We start from the raw sequence: 24,923 nt of genomic DNA, 5'->3' as shown, positions 1-24,923 counted from the left end.
GGAAAAGTGGTAGTAAAATGGATATCAGTGGAAACTAAAGCTGTGTGTGATTTCAGATGATGTCGCTGAGGGGAAGCATGTAGATGAGAAATAGAAGGCAGTCAAGAATAGATCTTGGGAACAGGATGAGTAGCTGTTCCAAATGATACCAATGACAATGAAATAGATAAAAATGGATCCAGGTGAGAGCAGTCCCACTCAGCTCAATCACAATGGGCACCCACTGGTGGAAGGTGGCATGGTCAACTGTATCAAAGTCAAACAGGTCAAGGAGGTGTCAGGTGGTTTAGAGGAACTTTCAGGTAGTGGCATTTCCTTGCACTTTGTCAGTCTTTCTAGATCACAGGTGCTGTGAAAGTAGTCGGAGTTGGGGATGATACATATTGTGCATCAGTAATAGAGGTAGTATCTCTGAGTCACGACACTCTGAATCAAAGGTCGTGGATAGCATTGACCTTTTTGAGCATTGTTGAAGCTGCATTCATCCAGACAAGAGCATTTCATCATACTCCCGATTTGTGCCTAGTAGAAAACTAAAAAGTATTGGGGCAGCATGCACCACTTAATTCCCAGCCCCTCATCTGCACTTGTAACAACAGCATTCACATGCATCCATTCAGTTCGGCTTCTAGTCAAAGTAGACTCTCAGAATGTTGGTGGTTGGGGATCAGACAATGATAATGATATTGAATATCAAGAATGAGTGATCAGGCTTTTTAGTGGAGATGGTAATTTCCTGACAGTTGTGTGGTGCAAATGTTATTGCCACTTAGAACCCTAAGCTTGTACGTTATCCAAGTCTTGCTGCAAGTTGCATGCATTGATTGAGAAGCTACAAATGGTGCTGAATTCTGTGCAATCACCACAGAACATCCCTACTGCTGACCTTATGTGGAGGAAGACCATGGATGAAGCATCTAAAGTTGGTTGGGTCTAGATCACTGCTTCAAAGAACTCCTGCAATGATGTTCAAGGGCTAGGATGATTGGACATCAACAACCATTTTGATGGAGGTATGACTCTAGCAAATGGAGAGTTTTCACCCAATTCCAATTTTTCTAGGGTTCCTTGATGGCACATTTGGTAAACTGTAGTGAATTACAAAAGGCATGTTGAAGTAAATGAACACTAAGTTGTTCAGTGTGTTTTTTGGTACTGTCCATATAAAGACACTTGAGAAACAGATGAAGGGAGTTTGGAAGATATGTTTATTCTTGCCTACTAAACTAATCTTCTGAAAAGCTATTATTTAAACTTCATATAGCATCATATCTGGGTTTCAAAGAATGTTAGTGTTAAAACACCTATTTTAGGAAATTAAAGAGCTAAAACAAGAAAAACAAAATGCTTACTTATGAACTTGGCAAAGTCATTAGTTGCAAGCATGGAGAAATGGGAGCTTATTTACCAAGAATTTTTTTAAGCACTTGCCTATGTGAGCAAGAGATACCAGCAGGTCAAAGTATTGTAACCCATTAAAAAAAGTGAATAAAATGAAGAGAATAATTTCCAGACCTTGAGAGAATACAATTCCACATGGGAAATCCCAAGTCATAGATTCCTACAGTGCAGAAGGAGGCCACTCAGTCCATTGCCTCTGCACTGACCACAATCCCACTCATAACCCCATGCATTTACACTAACCAGCCCACCCACCCCCCCCGACACTAAGGGGCAATTTAGCATGGCCAATCCACCTAACCAGTACAACTTTAGACTGTGGGAGGAACCGGAGCACCTGGAGGACACCCACACAGACAAGGGGAGAATGTGCAGACTCTGCACAGACAGTGACCCAAGCCGGGATATGAGCCTGGGGCCATGGTGCTGAGTCAGCGGTGCTAACCATTGTGTCAGGGTGCTGCCATTAGTCATTCCGCGTATATTCCCAGATTGCTTTAGATACATTATTTATGCAGGCATAACAGACCAGAATTTTTGCAGTAAGCAGTCTTTTAGAAAGTGAAAAAATAATAGAGCAAGATTTTACTCATGTACACAGAAAACAGTTTATTATACAAGTTTCTCTGTGGCAGATTATTATTGCCCAATATCACAGCTTTTAAGTGGTACATATGGTCACCTTGATTAGATTCTGTTTATTGAAATAGGTTTATTTTAGCCATCCTGCTAGACAGAGGTTTGAAGCATCCTGCAATAAATACATTGACCTTGCGCCTTGCTCCTCAAAAAAATACATCTGTAGGTCCTGAAAACTGTCAACTGCTGCCTGCTTGGGTTGCATCACAGCATGGCTTGGCCCAACTGCAATTCCATGGACACATTATTACACGAGAATGAAAACACACTTTTCCTCACAACTTTATCACAGAACAAAACATTTGCAATTTATGAAACCCTCAAACACATGCAAATCAGATTAGAATCAGAGTATCCCCGTACAGGACTCAACAATCACTCAAATGAACCGGGGCTTTAATGACGTGCTTACTTTAAACATTTATTCTAGAAATACTGCTCAACACTGATGATGTATATTTACTTTCTGATAAAGCAGTGGTCATTCATACAAATATACTCTAGCGATAATCTGTAATTTCACATTTGGGGAACAAAATTCAATTTTTTAAACCAAGGTGGAATAATGCACGTTAAAATCGTGCCTTGGTTGGGACAGCATTGAATCATAATCGTGTTTTAGCATTAATTGAAAGAGTACAAGAAATTGATAGCATTTTACTTTTTTGAAAGCTTTCTGATTTTGATTTTTATACAGGGCAAAGTAAAATTTCAGTATTCTATATAAAGCACTTAGTTGATGAAAACATGGCAATTACAATTTATTTAACTTTCAAAACCTAAAGCGCATAAGCGTGCCACACAGTACCGGAGATATCCATGGACCATTATATTAGTCCCTGTAACACAATAGCTTTTCTTGTAAACTTAGTAGAAAAATCTGCATTGTACCTCTTCTAACAGCATGTGAATTCATCATCCACAGACAAAGAAAACACATTATCCAAATGAACAGTTTTTAAATATTAAATATACAAAGGACTGGGTAACCCTACTATCCAAAAGTTACAAGCTTAAAAATATAAAAGCTAGTTTTGCATTTCTGACAGTAAACAGCAAGTCTTGCATCATGTATCATAGCCAAAGTAGTGCATTTTCCATTAAATGATTTTTCCTTAATCCAGTTCCAACCTTTCAAGACTTCAAAGCATTATATATTAAACAGTCTTTAAAATATAGAAGACGACCTCTATCTAAGCACATCTCTGAAACAGGGTTAAAAGGTCAACCCATTTTAAATATTTCGCAATTGGATTCTAATCCTCCAATTCTGTACAACATAGTACATCTGAAAAGCAAAAGGGCATGACCTGACAACTGATAAAGCAGCCTTTGCTATTTAATATCACTGACAATTTGGAGATTTATGACAAACAAAAGAAAACATATACAGCAAATCTAGATTATTTTTCTTCAGAACAAAAAGATTGTTAGATTGTTACATTAATACTGATAAGAGTTAAACCTTTCAAATTTTAACTTAATCAGTTAACCCATTGCATTGGTCATCTGGTAGAACCAACTGGCACGTTGTTTTGGGGAAATATATTAAAGCTTTAACTCGTTACTGAGTTGTAAGAAACTTTGCTATTCAGTCTCCTACAGGAGACTCTTCACCTTTACTCATTTCAATATCATTTACGTTTTCTTTTGGTTGCTCCTCACATTCCACTTCTTTGTCACCCCTTAGTTCAACCTCCATTGGAGTAGGTGGTTCTTCTTTAGCAATCTCAACTTGGCTGCTATTGTGAAGAGATGCAACATTTTGATCTTGAGCTTCCTCACTTTGTTCTAGAACACAAAAAATATAGCCAGTCTAAATAAGCTGCAAGAAATGACAACTGTAAAGCTTCCAAAACAGCTGCAGCTTCCATCAGTTTTGTTGCAGCTTAAGGATGATCATCGCACACCCACTGTAATTTACTAAGTGTATCCATTATATAACCGTAAAAGTATTATACTTACTGAAATGTATAACCTTTTGTGGATATATGTGGAATGCTTGTAATAGCTTGCTTTTCTTTACAACAGGTATATAAGATGCAAGTAGCTTTATTTTCTTTCCTCTTAACCCCAACTTTGAAATTCTAATATTTCTCTTTAATTATTTACAAATGCAAAAAATGCCTCAACCAAGAAACTCCTCCTCCACCATTCCACTATTCTACTTCCCAAAGTATTCTTGCTCGGTCATCAGAACTCACTAGCCAATTTCTGCTATTCGTTTTGCACAGGCACCACCATGTCCTGAGCTACCCTGTTATTTGTAAGAAGTTTGTGGTTTTGTGCATTAATTGCCCAGTAAACTCATGACAGAAAGCTGGACTGGGACTTAACGGCACAAATACAGTTGACAATTTGACCATTGTTAATGCAATTCCAAGCAATTTCTTTGACTTGGCAAGGAACAATTTAACCTGTCGAATCGTATTCCTGCGTGTAGTAAATTGTTCAGATTTTTAAAACTGGAAACACCTGAAAAAAATTTTTAAAAAATTTTTCCTTTGTCTCCTTTGTTCTCTTAACCCAATATTTACTTCCCTCACTTGTTCCTTCTCTATTCAATTTGTCTCAAATGCACCTTCCTTCTCCATTACTCCTATTTCTTTCTCAATGCTTAAATCTCATTGAAAGAGATGCACATTTGGGCCCACCATTCCCTAATGTCTTATACGTACTTGCTGTTATTAGTTCACACTAATAGCAAGTTAATGTAAAGGAAAATAAAGCTGAAGGATGGAGGATAAAAGCCCAAACGCAGCAAGATCTGGCCTGTTACAGTCTTCAATAACATCTGCTCTGTTCTTTCAGATTATATTTTCATCTTCAGATTGAGAAAAATAAGATTAAATATTATATCAAGCACTGACTCAAATAAAACAATGAACTTTACTGCTAAATATACATCTGAAGGATCGAATTTTCACAATGTCTCAATGCCATTTTGTAATTGGTTTGGTTAGCAGAGGATAAGAAAAAATGTTTTTTTTAATGTTTGCCATTTTAAAAATCTGAACAATTTACTACATGCAGGAATACGATTCGACAGAACTTGAGTTCAGTATAATTAGAAAGGGAAATCTACTAGAATTGTACTGATAACAAAGTTTTTGAATATTCTTGAGTAAAATATCCTTCCTTCATCAAGTGTAGCTCCTTTTTCAGTGTTGCAATGTGCTTTGGTTCTAACTTGGAATTTGTCATGAATATATACCATTAGCAGGTTGATCATCATGTATCGCAGACTGAGAGCCAACTGAGCTTTGAGAGTCACCACGTGTTCTTTTTTCAAAGTTGAAATCTGGAAGTCTTGGAGCCTGAGGCCTTGTTTTCCGTGCCGGATTAAGAAAGAAACAGTATGCACATCTGAAGGCTAGTGAAGGAAACAAAGAAAACTTTACAAAGGTTAAAACACACTTGCCTGAAGATCTAGCAATAAATCAAGGGTCATTACAGCACAGAATGAGGCCATGCAGCCCACAAAGGCTATGCTGGCTCCCTGTAGATCAAACCTATCCTTCCTATTTGTCCAGTCTATCCGTGTAGCCACATTTTATTTCCCTTTTGCTTATCAAATTTTCTTTTGAAAAATCATTGGTCGCTTCCGTAGTCATTAACCTCACAGGTAGCAAGATCCATTCCTTTACTAAGCACTGCATGACAATGTTCTTCCTCACATTCTCCCTGCATTTCTGGCCCAAAACGTTAGATCTGTCCCCTCTTGCCCTTGTACTATTAGTTAATGGAAGCGGCTTTTTTTTCTTGTTCTTCAACTGTGGTACAATTCTGGTAAATTTCCTCTGTGACCTCTCAAAGAGCTTAAAACCTTCCTAAAGGGAAATGAATAGAACTGGACAAAAAAGTCTAGTTATGATGTAACCAGAGCATTAGAAAGGTTCAGTATAATTTCCCTGCTGTTGTGTTCAATACCTCCATTTATGAAGCTCAAGCTGTGTCAACTGCTCATTCTATATGTTCTACCACCTCCAAAGGTCAATGCGCCAAGAACCCTAGGCATTCTGCGTCCCTATGCACTCTCAGAATCCCTACAGTGCAGAAAGAGGCTGTACGGCCCTTCAGGCCTGCACCAAAATAATCCCACCAGACCCTGTCCCCGTAACTTCATGTATTTACCCTGCTAATCGCCCTGATACTAAGGATCAGTTTAGCATGGCCAATCCACCTAAGCTACACACATCTGTGGACTGTTGGAGAAAACTGGAGTACCTGGAGGAAACCCATGCAGATATGAGGAGAATGTTCAAACTCCATACAGTCACCCGAGGCTGAAATTGAACCCAGATCCCTGATGCTGTGAGGCATCAGTGCTAAGCACACTGCCACCATTCCACCCCACTATTTAGAACCATGCCATTTATGGCTTCTCTCTGTTCCTCATATTTTTGTGTTCCGTTCCATCTGCCACTTCTATAGCAACCCGATAGCCTAACTATATCTTGGTGCAGTCAACTGATATTATCCTTGCCATCTGCCACTCTTCCCAAGTTTGATATCATCAACAAATACTGAAATTGTACTCCATATTGCAATGTTCAATTCATTCATATAGTCACCCTACTCCTGACCTCACTGTTGGGGAACACAACATCTGGAGTATTGTGTGTCACTTTGATCTCCTTGCCTAAGAACGGATATACTTGCCATACAGGAAGAGCAGCAAAGCTGCACCAGATCGATTCCTGGGAAGGCAGAATAGTCATGCCGTGAGAGTTTGGGTTGACTGGGCCTGCATTCACTGTGTCTGTGCGCACGTGTGGAGGAGGAGGGTATCTAATTGAAATGTATAAAATTCTGAGAGGGCTGCACAGACTGGATGCGGGGATATGATTTCCTCTGGCTGGGGTGTCTGGAACAAGGGGTCACAGTCTCAAGATATGGAGTAGGTTGTTTCGAACTGATGAGGACAAACATCTTCACTTAGAGGGTGCTGAACCTGTGAAATTTTCTGCTGTGGTGACAAGTCATCAAATATATGCAAGTAGGAAATAGATTTCTAGGCTCAAGGTGTTGAAAGGTATGGGGAGAGTGTGGGAGTATGGTGTTGAGACTGATGATCAGCCATGATCATACTGAATGGCAGAGTAGGCTCAAACGGACAAATGGCCCAGTCCTGCTCTATTTTCTATGTTTTATGATTCTACCATCCTCTAGCCTGAAAAACCATTTACCAGAGATCAGTGTTTTCTGTTCTTAAACCAATTCTTTAATCTAAGCTGACACTAACCTTTCCATTCAATTTTGTTAACCAGCCTGTTACATGGTACTTTGTCAAAAACTCCTCTCCTTAATTAACGCAACCCTCTCCAAAAAGATGATTTTTTCCCCCCTCAATTGTTTCCAAAACCTTCCTAATCACTGATGTTAGACTAATCAGCTTGTAGTTATGAATATCCTTACAACCTTTCTTGAATGAGTGCATCACATTTGCCATTCTCCAATCCTCTGGCATCTTCCAATCTACTCTATAGTCGGATTATGGCAAGTCCTTCCACTGTCACCACTCCCAATTCCTTTAATAACCTGAGATGCAAGCCATCTGAACCAAGAACATAAGCACAACCAGTCTTTCCAGTACATACTTTGATCAATTTTCACCCCATTCTTATCTCTGTCATCACTGCTTCTATCAATATTTTGTCAGCATTCTCTTCTGTACCAGATATCAATACAAAGTACTCAAGTATTCTAGACTTGACCTGAGCTTTTAAGCATTTTACATCTTCTTTGTCCCTAATTTGCCTCACTCTACCTCTTGTTACCCATTTACTGTTTGCATGTCAGTACAAGATTTTTGCATTCCTTTTTATATGTTAACTACCAGTCCGTTCTCATGTTCTCTCTTTGCCAATCTTACTTTTATCTTCACTTCTTGTGTCAATTTGCTGTATTTAGCCTAGACCACCCATCACGAATTCACCCACGCATCATACACCCTCTTTTTTAGTTTCATCATATTCGGTCTCTCTTGTCATGCAAGGTCCGGAGTTGAGGAGGTTGAGCTATGAGGAGAGGCTGAATAAACTAGGCTTGTACTCGTTAGAGTTTAGAAGAATGAGGGGAGATCTCATTGAGACATATAAGAAGATGAATGGGATGGATAGGATAGAGGTGGAGAGGCTCTTCCCGCTCAGAAAGGACAGTAGGACTAGGGGGCACAGCCTCAAGATAAAGGGGGGGGGCGGTTTAGAACAGAGTTGAGGAAGAACTTCTTCACTCAAAGGGTGGTGAATCTCTGGAATTCTCTGCCCGTTGAGGTGGTGGAGGCTGCCTCGCTAAATATTTTTAAGACATGGGTTGATGGGTTTTTGATAAGCGAGGGGATTAAGGGTTATGGGGAGAGGGCGGGAATGTGGAACTGAGACACGACAGATCAGCCATGATCTTATTGAATGGCGGGGCAGGCTTGAAGGGCTGGATGGCCTACTCCTGCTCCTATTTCTTATGAATCCTGATTTTAATTCCCTTACATTTTGCTCTTGCTGAAATGTATTCAGCTTATGCCAATAGTACCTCTCTCTGCCTTAAAGATCACCCACTATTCCGTTAATTTTTCTTTTCAATCTTTGGTTCCATTATACCCTAATTAAGACCTTATGATTAAATGAGCACTTTTACTCAAGTGTTCCTCCACAGACACTCGGTCCACCTGACTCCTAGGCACCAGATTTAGCAATGCCTTTTTCCTAGTTAAACAGAGAAAATACTGGTGTTTTCTCAAAGTTGTTCTCCTGGAAGCATTTCTGAAATTTCTCCCTTTCTCACCCTTTTACAAACATTCACCTGAATTATACTGCCCCACACGCCACAGAATTGGAGCAGGCAAGGGGCGGACAACAGAAATGTCTGTTGACCTCGGGCAGGAATTTCTGGGCTCACTCAAGCAAGGTTGTAAAATCCCGCCCATCATCTCAGTTCATATTTGGGTAATCCAATACCACCACTCTATAGTTCTCACACATCACTGAGATTCTCCTGCAGATTTATTCCTCTATCACTCACTATTTGGATGCTTACATAATACCCTCAGTAGCTCAATCAATATGGGTGGCACAGAGGCACAGTGATTAGTACTGCTGCCTCAACGCCAGGGACCTGGGTTTACATTCTAGCTTGGATTATTGTCTGTGTGGAGTCTGCGTGTTGTCCCCATGTCTGTGTGGGTTTCCTCTGGATGCTCCAGTGTCCTCCCATAGTCTGAAAGCAGTGCTGATTAGGTGCATTAGCCATGCTAAATTCTCCCTGTGTACCTGAAAAGGTGCTGAAGTGTAGTGACTAAGGAGGTTTTCACAGTAACTCCATTGCAGTGTTAATGTAAGCCTACTTGTGACTAATAAATAAATAAACTTTAAACTCATCTTTTTTTCTTCTCAACTCTAGACAATTGGATTTCGTCTTTGCTCGCTCTCTTTCCAACACTACAATGTCTTCACTAATCAGTACTACCACTCTATCCCCTTTTTTCTTCCCCATCTTTTCTACATTTCTATTATACTCCCACAAGGCCATTTGTGCTTGCTGCTCATCAAATTTATTTACCACAGTTTGGGCATTTACATACAGGCTGCAAAACTGTCTTCCTAGTCCATGTTTTCTTCATAGTCTGCTCCTAATAAGGTCCTCCTTCTGTAGAACTATTCAAAACTCATTCCTTTATGTGTCTGATTCCTTCTTTCTACATTTATAAGCTACTGTCAATCCCTCTGCCAATAGTTTAAACCATCCCCAATCACACACTTGTGAGCTTGCCCACAAGCACGTTTGTCTGAGTGTTGACGTTCCTGCTGAATTGGTACCTCACTTCAGAACTGGTCCCAGACTCCCAGGAATCTGAAGCTTTCCCTCCCTCACCAAGCAAGCCAAGCAGGATCCTTTCACTATTTCTACTGCTGCTAGTATGTAGTACTGGGAGAAATCCAGAGATTACAACCTTCAAGGTCTTACTTTTTAACTTCTTTGCTGGCAGAAACTCCACATGCCAGATGAGTTAAATCAGTCTACAAACGTAATTATGATCTTATTAGCAATTCATGGAAAATTTGATCTTCTGAATACAGTCAGATAGTGGAACTATTTGATGGTCTGATATCTGGGTATAAAAATGGTAGCCATGATGTGGAGATGCTGGCTTTGGACTGGGGTAAACACAGTGAGAAATCTCAAAACCAGGTTAAAGTCCAACAGATTTATTTGTAGCAAAAGCACTAGCTTTCGGAGCGCTTGCTGCTCCTTTGTCAGATGAGTGGGATTAGAGTTCACAAACAGGGCATATAAAGACACAAACTCAATTTACAAAATAATGGTTGGAATGCGAGTCTTTACAGGTAATCAAGTTTTAAAAGTATAAGCAATGAGTGGAGAGAGGGTTAAGCACAGGTGAAAGAGGTGTGTATTGTTTCCAGCCGGGACAGTTAGTTAGATTTTGCAAGTCGTGGAGGTTACAGATAGTGTAACATGAACCCAAGATCCTGGTTGAGGCCGTCCTCGTGCACGGAACTTGGCTATCAGTCTCTGCTTAGCGACTCCGCGCTGTCGTGTGCCGTGAAGGCCGCCTTGGAGACCGCTTATCCGAAGATCAGAGGCTGAATGCCCGTGACCGCTGAAGTGTTCCCCAACAGGAAGAGAACACTTTTGCCTGGTAATTGTTGAGCGTTGTAACACCGCTGTTGGACTTTAACCTGGTGCTGAGACTTCTTACTATAAAAATGGTACCAATGCATTTATACATTCTACGTCACATGGTGCTGCCTATCATGATACATGAGGAGTTTGTGGTACTTGCTTTCGTCCATTGAGGGCACAAATATGCAATTGCAATTGATTGATGAAAAGCTATCCCTTGGGAGGACAGGCTGTGGAAAATGCTTTGGTGGCAGGGGTAAGGTTTGAGGGAGTAAGCAAGTAGGAGACTCTGCTAAGTCTTCTTGATGTCTGTTCAGTATCAATGTGAAAATAGAACAAGGTTATCCTGTACATCAAATACAGTGACCAAATCACTGAGCTAGACACATTCCCATTATTGCTAGGTGGTAATGATGATTGAACTGTCGACCTGGTTTTTTAATAAAGTTTGAAAGTTTAATTAGGATTTTAGCCAGTAGTACCTATACTTGAGAGTTTTTAAGCTTTAGCTTTTGGGAATTTATACATAAATACTCTACGCCTTAATAAACAAAGCGTATCCCTAAATGGCTGTACATTTCACATCTGACTAAGAGTAGTCAGGATGTCTCAGTAGTTGGTTTGGAGTATTTTATGCAAGGTCAGAAATGTGTGCCTGAATTCTTAGATAATCAAAAAAGAACGGACAAGGACGTGGTCAAATTGAATGGCTTCAGCATATCACCTCAACAACACAAAAACAATTCTTTGACACTATTAACTTACAATTTTCACAGCTCGTGTTTTTACAAGAACCTAAATCTACTTTCAAGTTTCCTTTCAAACAGGGTACTTTAGAATGAAATCAATATAATGAAGAAAAGAACCAATGGTACTTCAAAATGTTTTCATCAAAAATCAAATAACCACACATCTATTTTATCATTGACTCGTTCTTGCCATTCAGCCCATTGCACATCTTCCCTTTATGCCCCTTACAAATGTTACATACCTTTTCAGCTCTGATAAAGGTAATCAGTTTGAAGCATTAATTACTTCTCTTTCCAGAGAAGCTGCCAGACCTGACAGAATAACCAACATTTTTATTATCTTGCCTATACTTCAATTTACACTTTACTCCATCTACTCCAGCATAGAACTGATTATTCCTTCAACTGGGATAAAGGTATGTGGGGAACTGAAGAGAAATTTTCATATGGAGACAGAATTTCAAAGAATGAACATAATAAAGTGATTTCTGCATACAACAGTGAAGAGCTGTTTACACATCTCAGCAATTAGAGTTTACTGTTGCTTCCTATCGTATTTAAGTAATGCTACATTTCCTGGAGAAATAAAATGGGTCTTCTAGATAGATTTCTCCCTTGCAATCACATCCTTCAATCTCACTCCATCAAATTTTCCTTGCCTATTTAAGTTGATCTCTTTATGGTCAAACTTGCCCTGAACTCCATTATTTGGTTTATGTGCCATCTTTAAAGCTTCATTATGTTGAAGACTCATTCTCTCCAGGGACTTAAAAATGGAAAGCTCTTCACAACTTCATCCATTGCTTTGTTCTATAATCTTTTTGATCTTTTAATATCAAAGCTAGCCATCACCTAACCATTAATGTGAACGGCAGGCACTGACATTTCACAATAGCAATGCAGACATTGTAGATACGATTTCTGACACCATTACGAAAGGCCAGCTTGAAGCATTATGTAATGCTACATAACCAAACATTCACTGTTCAGAGCTGGCAAGTCACGGCAATAATGCTCAAGAAATTCTATTACCTGCCAATCAGTGAATAGCATCTGGAGAATTCCACTGCACTTAACCAAGAAATAACCTCAGGATATGTATGTGAGGTTCCTGCCAGATTACAGCAGCATTTTTAAAAACCTGTTCACAGTACATGGATGTCACTGATAATTATTACCCATCCTAATTGCCCTCAAGAAATTGGAAGAGTAGTCTTTTAAAAATTGTTGCAAACTGAGTGAAGGTATTCCCATGGTGCTGTTAGATAGTGAGTATCAGAATTTGGAGCCAGTGACAATGAAAAATGGCAATATACTTCCAAGTTTCAATGTATGGCTTTAAGGGGAACTTGCAGATGATTATGTTCCCAAATGCCTGCTGTCCTTGTCCTTCTAGATGGTGAAGGTGACATGTTTAGGATGAGATGCTGAAGCAGCTTTGGCAAGCTGCTGTAGTGAATCTTGTAGGCGATACATACTGCAGCTAAGGTGCATCGTTGGTGGAGGAGGTGAGGTTTAAAGGTGCTGGATGTTGCTTTGTTCTGAATCATGTTGAGCTTCTTGAGATTTGTTGGAGCTACATGCATCCAGGCAGTTAGATTGCATTCTATCACACCCCTTATGCCTTGTATATAGGGGAAAGGCTTCCAGAGTCAGCTGGTGAGTTACTCACTGAAGAACGCAGATCCTCTGTCCAATTTTTATAGCTACAGTCGCTGTTTCAAGTTAAGTTCCTGGTCAATGATAATGTCAGAATGTTGATGGTGGGAGAATTCAGTGATGTTAATGCCACTGAATATCAAGATGGTCAGATTCTTTCATCTTATAATTGGTCATAATAAGATGTGGTGGCACACAGTCATTAGCACTACCATCTCAACCCCAGGGACCAGAGTTCAATTCTGGCCTCAGGTGACTGTACGGAGTTTGCACATTCTCCCAGCGTCTGCATGAGTTTCCTCTGGGTGCTTCATTTTGCTCCCATAGTCCAAAGATGTGGGGGTTAGCTTAATTGGACATGTGAAGGTGCCCCTTAGTGTCGGGGGTTAGCAAAGTTTATTTTTAATTAGTCACAAGTAAGGCTTACATTAACACTGCAATGAAGTTACTGTGAAATTCTCCTAGTTGCCACACTCTGGTGCCTGTTCGGGTTAATGCACCTAACCAGCACATCTAATCAGACTGTGGGAGGAAACCAGAGCACCCAGAGGAAACCTACGCAAACTCCACACAGTGACCCAAGCCAGGAATTGAACTCCGTGCCGCAGAGTAAATCGTATGGGGTTACGGGAATAGGGCCTGGGTGGGATTATTGTCGGTGCAGACTTGATGGGCCTAACAACCTCCTTCTGTATTGTGATGAGTTAGAGGAAGATGTGGCTTAGAACATAAGAACATAAGAAATAGGAGCAGGAGTAGGCCATCTAGCCCTTCGAGCCTGCCCCGCCATTCAATAAGATCATGGCTGATCTGTCATGGCTCAGTTCCACATTCCTGCCCTCTCCCCATAACCCTTAATCCTCTCGCTTATCAAAAACCCATCAACCCGCGTCTTAAAAATATTTAGCGAGGCAGCCTCCACCACCTCAATGGGCAGAGAATTCCAGAGATTCACCACCCTTTGAGTGAAGAAGTTCCTCCTCAACTCCGTTCTAAACTGCCCCCCCCCCTTTATCTTGAGGCTGTGCCCCCTAGTCCTACTGTCCTTTCTGAGCGCGAAGAGTCTCTCCACCTCTATCCTATCCATCCCATTCATCATCTTATATGTCTCAATGAGATCTCCCCTCATTCTTCTAAACTCTAACGAGTACAAGCCTAGTTTATTCAGCCTCTCCTCATAGCTCAACCCCCTCAACTCCGGTATCAGCCTAGTAAACCTCCTCTGCACTCCCTCCAAGGCCAAAATATCCTTGCGTAAGTACGGCGCCCAAAACCGCACACAGTACTCCAGCTGCGGCCTCACCAATGCCCTATACAGCCGCAGCAAGACCTTCCTACTTTTATATTCAATCCCCCTCGCTATGAAGGCCAGCATCCCATTCGCCTTCCTGACCACCTGCTGCACCTGCAGGCTGGGTTTTTGCGACTCATGCACAAGGACCCCGAGGTCCCTCTGCACCGTCGCCTGCTGCAGTTTTTCTCCACGTAAGTAATAGTCCTTCCTACCATTATTCCTACCAAAGTGGATCACCTCGCACTTGCCAACATTAAATTCCATTTGCCAGTTCCTGGCCCATTCGCCCAGTCTATCTAGATCCTTCTGTAGACTCTCCACACCCTCCGCGCAATTTGCCGTTCCACCAATCTTGGTGTCATCAGCAAATTTCGACACCATACACTCGGTTCCCTCCTCCAGATCATCTATATAAATGGTAAATAGCTGAGGCCCCAGCACCGACCCCTGGGGCACTCTACTAGTCACCATCCGCCAATCCGAATAGCACCCATTAACCCCCACTCTCTGCCTCCTATTTGACAACCAATCCTCTATCCACGCTAACACCCTACCCCCAACTCCATGCCCCCTTACCTTCTGCAATAACCTCTTGTGAGGTACCTTGTCAAACGTCTTCTGAAAATCAAGACAGACCACATCCACCGGCTCTCCTCTATCCACCGCCCTAGACACATCCTCATAGAACTCCAATAAATTTGTCAGACACGACTTCCCCTTAACGAAACCGTGCTGCGTCTGCTCTATCAAGCAATTCCCCTCAAGATGCCTCGCTATCTCCTCCTTGATGACAGATTCTAACATTTTACCTACAACAGACGTTAAACTAACCTGCCTATAATTCCCCGCCTTTTGCCTGGCACCCTTCTTAAACAATGGCGTAACATTAGCCGCTTTCCAATCTTCCGGCACTTCCCCGGAATCAACAACAACAATCATCTTCCTTCATGCAAGGTGTGATCCCAGCCAGTTTTCCTCCCAAATCCCATCTAGGTCAAACACTGCCTTGAATTCAAGGGCAGTCACTCTCACCTCACTTCTGGAATTCAGCTCTTTTGTCTGTGCTTGAGCCAAGATCTGACTAGGAGCCAATGTAGATCAGGAGTGCGGGAGTGGTAGGTAAATGGGCAAATTAAGACAAAAGTAGCAGAGTTTTGGATAATGTCAGGTAGAAAGCAGGAGACTAGCCAAGTGTGTTGGAATAGTCAAGTCCAGAGGTAACAGAGACATGAATGAGGGTTTCAGCAACAGATGAGCTGAGAGGGGGCAAATGAGAAATCAGAGGTGGAAATGGGTGTTCTCAGTGATGGTGTGAACATGAGGTCAGGAATCTCACCTCTGAATCAAATGTGACATAAGGCTGAGAACAGACTGACTAGGTAGCTAGGGAGCAGAAAAAATGGCTTCATTCTTCCCAACGTTTAATACAGAAACTCTGTCATTCAGGGTTGAGGTGATCACTTCTACCAATACTGTCATAGGCTGATGCATCAGAAATAGGTAGTGCAAGGAGGAGAGAATAAGTATATTTATGCGCTGTTCTGGTTCTTCTACCACACTGGTAGCTACGTCCTTCAGGTCATAGCTAACTGAGTTACTAGGCCACTCTTGCAATGGGGTTGACTCATGACAAAGGTCCCATGTGGAGTTGGGGTTATGTCGCAAACTGGATAGCAAGCTGAGGAGTTAAAAGTAGTTACTCAGGTTAGCCAGAGGTAGGAATCAGTGGTGGGGCAATTCTTGGTAATCATTTATATAACAAATTTGGAATCAGAAATTGTTTTAAATCTTGTTGCTGTACTGCTCAGTCATTTTCTCCCAATTTGGCAAATAAATACTGAACAGTACAGCAACAAAATACAGGAAGGCATTAATGTAGTTGTAGAACAGGTTTGTAATTAGCACTTGACCTTCAGTATAAATAATTACGATGTAGTACATTTTACTAAGAAGACTAAGGAGGTCACAGACTCCTTGGAAAGCAAGTATTTAAATGAGGTAGAAGAGCAGAGGATACAGATACAAAAAACAAGTAGAAATGCAGACTACTAAGTCAAGAAAGGAAAACAAAGTTACTCTCTATAGAGAAGAAAGTAAAAAAGCAGATAAGTTAAACTGGTATCGGACCTAGACCATACTTGCAAGTGCTGCGGAGTTTTAGTCTCTCTGTTATAGTAAGACGACAGCCACACTGCAGAAAGTACAAAAATAATTTACAAGGATATTAGAACCAAGAACTTATACCCGTTAGGAAATACTGAACAGACTGCAGCTCTAGCTCTGGGGCTGATTTGATAGACATCTAAGATTATGAAAGCACTTGACGATGACAAAGATGTTTTCACCTGTGGGCATGACCAGAGCTAAGGGCCATAAATATAAGAAAATCACTATTAAATCAAGAAGGGAATCTAAGGGGAACCTTCTTTACTCAGAAGTGGAACACATCGCAAGAAATAAATAGGTAGCACGGTGGTACAGTGGTAGCACTGCTGCCTCTCAGCACCAGGGACCCAAGTTGGATTCACAACTGAGGTCACTTTCTGTGTGAAATCTGCACATTCTCCCTGTGTCTGCGTGGGTTTCCTCAGGGTGTTCTGGTTTCCTCCCACAGTCCAAACGACATGCTGGTTAGGTCCATTGGTTATGCTAAATTCTCCCTCAGTCTACCCAAAGAGGCACCAGAGTGTAACAATTAGGAAATTTTCACAGCAATTTCACTGCAGTAAGCCTACTCGTGACACTAATAAATAAACTTTAAAATGAAGCGACTCGCAATTATGCATTTTAAGGAGCAGCTCAATAAAGTAAAACACAAAGGAAAAGGGAATATTAGTGGGATTATATGAAGAAGGGTGGGGAGAGGAGCCAGGCTGTGTGGAATGTAATTTCTGCATGGACTATTTAGGCTAAATAGCCAGCTTCTACGCGTTAAGTGCTATTCAATACCACGTACAGCAGATTGAGCGTGTGATTGGAAAATAGACTGAAAAGTCCAGAAATTTTCAAGCTCTTGTATTAGTATATATATATAGTTAATGGCATAGGTAAAGAAAATTAACTTTAAAAGGCTGAATCGCGTACATATTTGTCCATGGGATGTTGACGAGGTTACAGTAGGATAAGCAGAGGCAGATTCAAACTAACAAAAAAGCGATTGTAGGACTGTTAAATTCTTAATGACATTAATTCAACTATTGTTACAGGGATATGTGGATGTCAAATGTTAAAATCTACTTCATCTGCTGGGCTTGCATGTAAAAAAGCAGTTTCAACTATTGAAACAAAGACACTGACTTAAAATGGCTGCCGAAGGTCACCTCATGTCCGCAACAGCAAGTTGGTCAAGTCTGTAGAAGTTTTCAATGTGGATTACAAGAAAGAGACATACAGGCAACTCTCCTTTAGAATTTCACACCTTCTGATGTCAATAATCACGTCAAAGATAGACTGAAACTTAAAATGATCACCACTATTTGCATCACATAAGCTTCCATTTCCATCAGACTGAAGACAAAGTCTGCAGAAACAATGGCCACCTTGGAGGTGTTGATGCTCTGCTTCCTAGCTGATCACATGGAAGAATGAATCATTCAGAAGTGATGGTTGGGCATTAAAAATTAATCTCCAAGGCCTCAACACAACAGCCAAGGTCGTCCAGAAATAAGTTAAGCAATTACCTTCTGTGGAATGCTCAACTATCATGGTGAGCTCATGTGTTCAGGATCACCATGTTGAAATGTCTTTTAATATAAAACTGAAGTTTGCTTTGGAGCAGTCTAAAAGAAACACAGCAGCAAAAAGGCTACTTAGCTCTCTCTCAACTAAGCTGAATTTTGCTTGCCTATTTCAGACTGTGGGAAGTAGACAAAGAAATCCCAGAGAAAACTTCAACTTTCAGAACAGCTTTTCCAGGAAAAAAGCAAGGAATACTGCTTAGGAATGGCCTCAGCCATGAATAACAGTAAAGGACTCAGTGAACTCTTGGCCAAACTAAGATTCAACGAGAAAAGACAAAGAGAGAGTTAATATCTCTACTTTGTAATGTATGCTTGCATTTGTGTGATGATGCCTTTACCTGAATGGATTTTAAGTACAATACTCATTTGAATGCAAAAATGCCAGTGTAACTGAGTTTGTTAAAATTAGCATGTAAACAGTTAAGTGCATGCACTGAATCAGTACATTCATCCTTATAGTTAAAATAAAACCCCGTTACCATCAAGCAAGAAGTGGAAAAAAGGGGAGTCTTTGCCTAGTATAACACTATACCTGAAGTCCCAAACTAGGAATTGCCAGTATATAATACTGACCAAATTTCCTTCGTAAACTAACAATCAAATGCAAAAAACAGCCACCAGCACAGAAATAACATGAAGCAAACCAAGTCGCAAATGATGTACTACCGAGGTTTAGCTTTTTTTCACAAATCAAGAATATGGCTGAAAAAAAAAAGACAGACTGCTATCTAAGTCTTACACTCATCAGGACAGTTCGTAAGAAATTACCATAGTAATAGGGGAAATGACAATTTATACTGCCTGAGAAGAGCATGCTGATCAGTTGGCAAGTGGACTCTGATTGATGAAGATTTTGCCATGGAGAATGCAGCATGGAACAGTTACATAGAATCATGGAATCCCCACTGTGCAGGAGGAGGCCATTTAGCCATCAAGCCTGCAACAACAACCTCTCTCAGACCCTATACCATAAACCCACATATTTACCCTGCTAATCCCCCTGCCACTAACGGACAATTTAGCATGACCAATCTACCTAACCTGCAAATCTTTGGACTGTGGGAGGAAACCCACACAGACAAGGGGAGAACGTACAAACTCCATACAGTCACCAGAGGCTGGAATTCAAACGGGTCTTTGGCGCTATCCACTGTGCTTAATGTTACGGGCAGTTAACTGTTAGAAACTGCATAGAAATGTCAGCTTAGGTTATGAAAGGGTCGCATACTGGGTCACTTGGTAGGTTGTGTAAATACTGGTTAATGGTAAACTTTTTGGCACAGAAATAATTTGATTCCTAATTAGAGAATCAAAGAATCCCTACAGTACAATTCAGTCCATCGAGACTGCATTGACTCTATGAAAGAGCATCTTATTAAGGCCCTATCCCTGTTAATCCCCCTAACCTAGATATCTTGGGGCACTAAAGGGCCAATCCATCTAACCTGCACATCTTTGGACTGCAGGAGGAAACTGGAGTATCTGGAGGAAACTCATGCAGATGCAGGGAGAACATGTAAACTCCACAAAGACAGTTACCAAAGGCTGGAATCAAACCTGGGTCTCTGGCACTGTGAAGCAGCAGTGCTAATCACTGTCATCCTGCCATCATTAATCCGGCATTTGGCTGACGCAGGGAAATGGTATCTTACAAATGTGGTAATGAAACTTGGAATAACATGGAATTCCTAAGGAAGTGGAGTGCCTCAACAAAGTCAGTCTACAGCAATGACAGATGGGAAGGTCAGACACTAAGGAATTAAGCACTGGGGGAGACCGTGAAGTAGCTATATTGTCACTGGACGAGTAATCCTGAGGCTCAGGTTGATGCCCTGGGAGAATGAGTTCAAATCTCACTACAGTAGCTGAGGGAATTTAAATTCAATTAATAAAATCTGGAATTAAAAGCTTGTTTCATTAATGATGACATGACAACCATAAAAACCTATCTGATGCACTTTATAGAAGGAAATCTGTGATCTGGCTCACACGTGATCCACCAGCAGTGGGGTCTGACTCCTTACTGCCCTCTGACTAAGTCCAGGAATCCACTCAGTTCAACGGCAATTAAGGATGGCTGACAAATCCAGCAACATCTACGTCCCATGAAAACAGAAAAGAAAAACAATTTAAATTCTAGCTGGGAATGATACTACAAGCATAAAGCTGAAAAATGACGGAAGGTGTTCTCATTACAGCCTTAATCTAAACATGGTCAAAAGAGCTAAATGCCAGAAACACAGTAAGATGATTGCACTTGATGTCAACAGTGTGTGGCATCAAGCAGCCCTAGAAAAATTGAAGTCACTGGGACAATGCATGATAGTGGTTAGTCATATACAGCAATAAAGGAAGATGGCTGTGGTTGTTAGAGACCAAACCATCTCAGCCCCAGGACATCACTGCAAAATTTCCCAGTCATCTTCAGCTATTTCATCAATGACATTTCCTCTATCATAAGGTCAGAAGGAGGAATGTTCACTGATGATTTTAGTGTTTCACATGTCAGACTGGACAACATTCAGACTTTGATAAATAGGTGACAAGTAACTTCTGCGTCACACAAGTGCCAGGCACTGACCATATCCAAAAGGAAAAGTCTAACCACCATTGACTAGAAACTTTACTGGACCAGCGCATTTCTAACTAACTGTCTACAAGCTGGAAATTCTAATTTGATAAACTCACCTTATAACTCCCCAAAGTCTTTCTGCCATCTACAAGCCACTAATCAGAAGTATAGTGAAGTAGTCTCCACAAGCTGGAACACATTCAAGAAGATCAACACCATTCAGAACAAAGCAGTCTGCTTGATTGGCTACACAGCCACCACCGGCACACTGCAGCTGCATGTGTACAAGATGTGCTGCAGCAATTTAACAAGGTTTCCTTTGACAGCACTTTCAAAGCCTGTGACCTTCAACACCATGAATGATAAGGGTAGCAGGCAAATGGGAACACTTCCATTTGTAAGTTCCTGTTCAAGTCACACTAGATTTGGATAAACGTCACCATTCCTTCATTGTCGCTAGGTCAAAATTCTGGAACTCCTCTCCTAACAACACTGTGGAATATCTTCACCACACAGGTTGCAGTGGTTCTACCTTCTCCAGAGTAAATTAGGGATGGGCAATAAAAGTTGGCCTTATCAACAAAACCCACATTCCAAGAACAAATGTAAAAAGGTTGAGGAATAGTAATTATAAACACAACGTGAAGACTGACCTACAGTGATCACATTTTTCATGAGTCACAAGGAAAGTTTTTGATATTACTTGTCTGGAAAAGTTGTTTACAATGGATCAGGAGACATACAAAGAAGAATGCCGCCAGACGATGTGATGGAATGAACAGGCATAACATCAGAGACCGTTACTGTGCTGAGAATGGAAAATACATTAGAGGGCAAACACAAATGTAAGATAATCATAAAAAAATTAAAATGGATAGAAAAATTTTTTTTACACAGAGGGTGGTTAAAATGTGGAATTCTCTACCAAAAACATTTGATGAGGTACAGCTCATAAATTATTCCAAAAGGAAATTAGATAATGGTTTGGGAAAAGGGAACAAAAAAAAAATGTGTATGAGAAGCAAGCTAGAGAATGAGGTCAGAATATGTGGCTCATGGAGAAAAACAAACAACAGCACAGACTTCAACAGAGCAAATGACTGCTGTGATTGTCTACAACGTCCACAGATCATCAACCAGAAGGATGAGGGGAAGACAATCAAAAGCATGCTATACAAAACGCATAACTTCTTTCCTCCCTTCCCTGAAAATTTTGTACAAGTTGTCAGAGACTGATTCACCCACAAAAGGCAATAATATGCCCAACTAACTGAGTATATCAGAAAAATTATAAACAAAATCAATACAAAACAGTTTATCCATTCTACTTTTTATCTAAAGCAAAAGTACTCATTCTACAAGGTCAACCATTTATCCCCTAATTTGCATGTTAATCTCCATATAATCTTCAGTTCATTGCAATAATTCTTACCAATATATTCAAATTCTTCTTTCAAGGCCATTCCATTATGTGAAAAGCACTGCTGACAAATAAGTGCATATCTGTGAAGATTAAAAATGAAGTATGAGCATTAAGAAGCCACAATTAATGAACCTCGAAGACTTGAGAATAATTCAGTATGTTGAGCGACCCTGAGTTGAATTCATCCAAATATGTATCTAGCTATTGCTAGACATTGCAATCCTACTTTATGTACTAATATATCACCTTACCAATTCCACACAACCTCAACTAATTTTGTTCAACTTCACCTGTTCTGCGGGCCATCACCAACTAAGTATTCAATAACTCGATCAACAGCTCCGCGATCCCGAGGGAGGATTGGTCTTGCTAGGGGTGGACCAGGAGGATGAAGACCTGTTAATCAAAAAATACAAAAGTTAAACGCTGGGTAGAAGCCATCATTCAAAGACAAGTTTTCAATCTATTAAATTATAATACAAAATATTTCAAACATATCAACACTGAGCACCAATAATTAAAACATGAAATGTAGCTAATTTGATGCAAGTCAACAAACTAAGATTATTTAAGAGCTATCTATATTTGTGTAATTTTAGCCTAACAGATGTGAATTCCATCGTAATTTTCTTAATTCCTTGGATTTTACCAATGAGGAAAACATTCAGTAATTCTAAGTTACCTTTTACTAAATTTAATTGTTGACCAAGCTAAATTCTACAATATAAACTTGTTACATTTATCCAAACTGAGAAGAATATTTGTTATTTTAAAATTCAGAAAGTTTTCACCATAAAAAGAGCAGTCACCTGGTATAGTCATCAACATTTTTTCAGCCCAACTTATAAATTATTACATTCAGGGGGCTGCACAGTGCACAAATACAAACAAACTTACTGCTGCTTTGAACTTTTGCCAGAAGGAAGCACAGAATTAATAACTTAAGGACTTCCAATCCTCCTGAAACAGGCATTACTTTTTCTGCTGCTGCTCAGGCCAACAGTAATTAATATAATTAAACATCAAGAGTAATTATTGCAAGATGACTGGTCATTTTTACAAAACTTGGCAAGCTCTCAGATACCTGCTGGTTATTAATTTACTACCATATGGAAGCCCTGTGGTTCAACATTTTTGTATTTAATTGATTTTTGGTCTGTTGAATGATGTAGAAAACATGAGTAAAGTACAAATGCCATTGGTGAATTTGATAAGTAAAATAGTAACAGCTTACAACCAACTTACACAGAACAGATGAAATTTTTGTATAAGCTCAGAAAGCTTTGCTGACAAACTTTTATTGCCATTTAACAGTAGTGCTGTAATTTTTTAATAAGCTTAGTTAGGGACTTTAGAGAGATGAGATGCCAGCTGTGAATGACTAATGGCTAATTAAATATGGAAGTTTCATTTATCGGCTCGCTGGCTCCGAAAATGTAGAAAATAAAATGTCTTTCATTTACAAAGAAAATTATCTGTTTTATTGATAATTTGGAGTAGCATTAAAAGTCACGATTAAAGGCAGAAGCTATGTTTACCCATTCCAGGCAGAGAGGTAGCTGGAGACATCGCCCGCCTTGCAAGTACAGGTGTATGTGAAACTGATTGAAAAGACTTTTCTGGTGGCCCACCAGGAGCTGAGGTGCTAAGTTGTACAGCAGGTGTGGCAGTCTGCGGAGCTCGTGGATTTCCCTGCTTGAGATCCTGGGGGGTGGATGGAACTTGACCTCTCTGAGTTGATGTCCTCTGGCGAAGTTCTAGAGAGAACAAGATTGGTTTACTCTTAATTGAAAACAGTGCAATCCAAGTATCTACCTATTTACCAGCTAAAATTCAAATTAAGAAACTAATTCAGAAAGCTTCTTGCTTGTTTAGTTTTATCACCAGAATTCAACTTATGTTTACTTAACATAAATGCTGTCATCCAAAAATGGTCATTTGTGTATTCTTTATAGACGGCTTTTACAATTAGGTCCATTAAATGCATGCTTTCCAATTAATAATTGTTTCTAACTTATAAAAACAATTCAATAATGTATTAATGACTAACTATTTTATAAACAAACAATCTTAAATAATTAACATACAGTCAGATAATCTTATTTCTTTCAGTCTATTCTTCCCTTTAGAACAGCTTTTACTGTGAAACTAATCATGCTTTGGACACCAGTTCTGGATGGAAATTCACTTCAGATTTGAACCTAAAGCAATGATTGCATGGTTTTAAAAATAAGTGTTATTCAAAAGTTCTACGCTAAATCAAAGGTTAATTAATTTACTAGCTACGTTATTAAATCAATTTAGTGGAATTCACGGCTCATGACAGTAAGTAGTTAAATGGATATCAAGATTTGGTGACTACAAATATATTTAAACATTTTTCATTCACCTATTAATTGCCTCTGCCATTGACAATTAAGGGCGTGAATTGGGAAGTAAAGCAAAGGTATCTCAAATTTATGTCTCACATAACTCACAATGTTCAGGAGTAAAACTAGGAATTACAAAGATTACTCACCTTAATTATACACCTGCACTTTAAGGATAGTTTAATTATGCGAGACATTAGTAATCAAACCTTTAGTTAAAGCAAGATTTTCATTTGCCTCATAAACGTAGACTAGATGAACTTGACTGATTGGTGAATTGGATGACGGTGTCCCAGAAAATCTTGGAGTAACAGAATGATCAGTGCACGTTATAGTAAGGTTGAAAGACAAAGATTTCTGTGTTGGGAATTCCAGAGTTTGGCACCTATACAACCAAGATGTCAATGGTGGGGTGAAGGAAATAGGATGATACGAGA

General features: G+C 40.0%; 1 protein-coding gene across 4 annotated transcripts in view; it reads right to left on the bottom strand.

The window, feature by feature from the left end:
* Positions 1–1,995: 1,995 nt before the first annotated feature.
* lnpk (lunapark, ER junction formation factor) overlaps positions 1,996–24,923 on the bottom strand; it is a 99,149-nt gene continuing 76,221 nt past the window's right edge. For all 4 annotated transcript variants that reach the window (XM_080198937.1, XM_080198938.1, XM_080198940.1 and 1 more), the window contains exons 9-13: positions 23,656–23,874; positions 22,408–22,513; positions 22,127–22,197; positions 5,255–5,413; positions 1,996–3,831 (exon numbers count right to left, since the gene is read on the bottom strand). In XM_080198937.1, the coding sequence (XP_080055063.1) occupies positions 3,632–3,831; positions 5,255–5,413; positions 22,127–22,197; positions 22,408–22,513; positions 23,656–23,874 (755 nt within the window). In that variant the 3' untranslated portion in view covers positions 1,996–3,631. The remainder of the gene's footprint in view (positions 3,832–5,254; positions 5,414–22,126; positions 22,198–22,407; positions 22,514–23,655; positions 23,875–24,923) is intronic.

This window comes from Carcharhinus amblyrhynchos, chromosome 11 (assembly GCF_965287045.1).
Source record: "Carcharhinus amblyrhynchos chromosome 11, sCarAmb.v2.hapA, whole genome shotgun sequence".
Classification (NCBI taxonomy): domain Eukaryota; kingdom Metazoa; phylum Chordata; class Chondrichthyes; order Carcharhiniformes; family Carcharhinidae; genus Carcharhinus; species Carcharhinus amblyrhynchos.
This window is presented reverse-complemented; position numbering and strand designations above follow the sequence as displayed.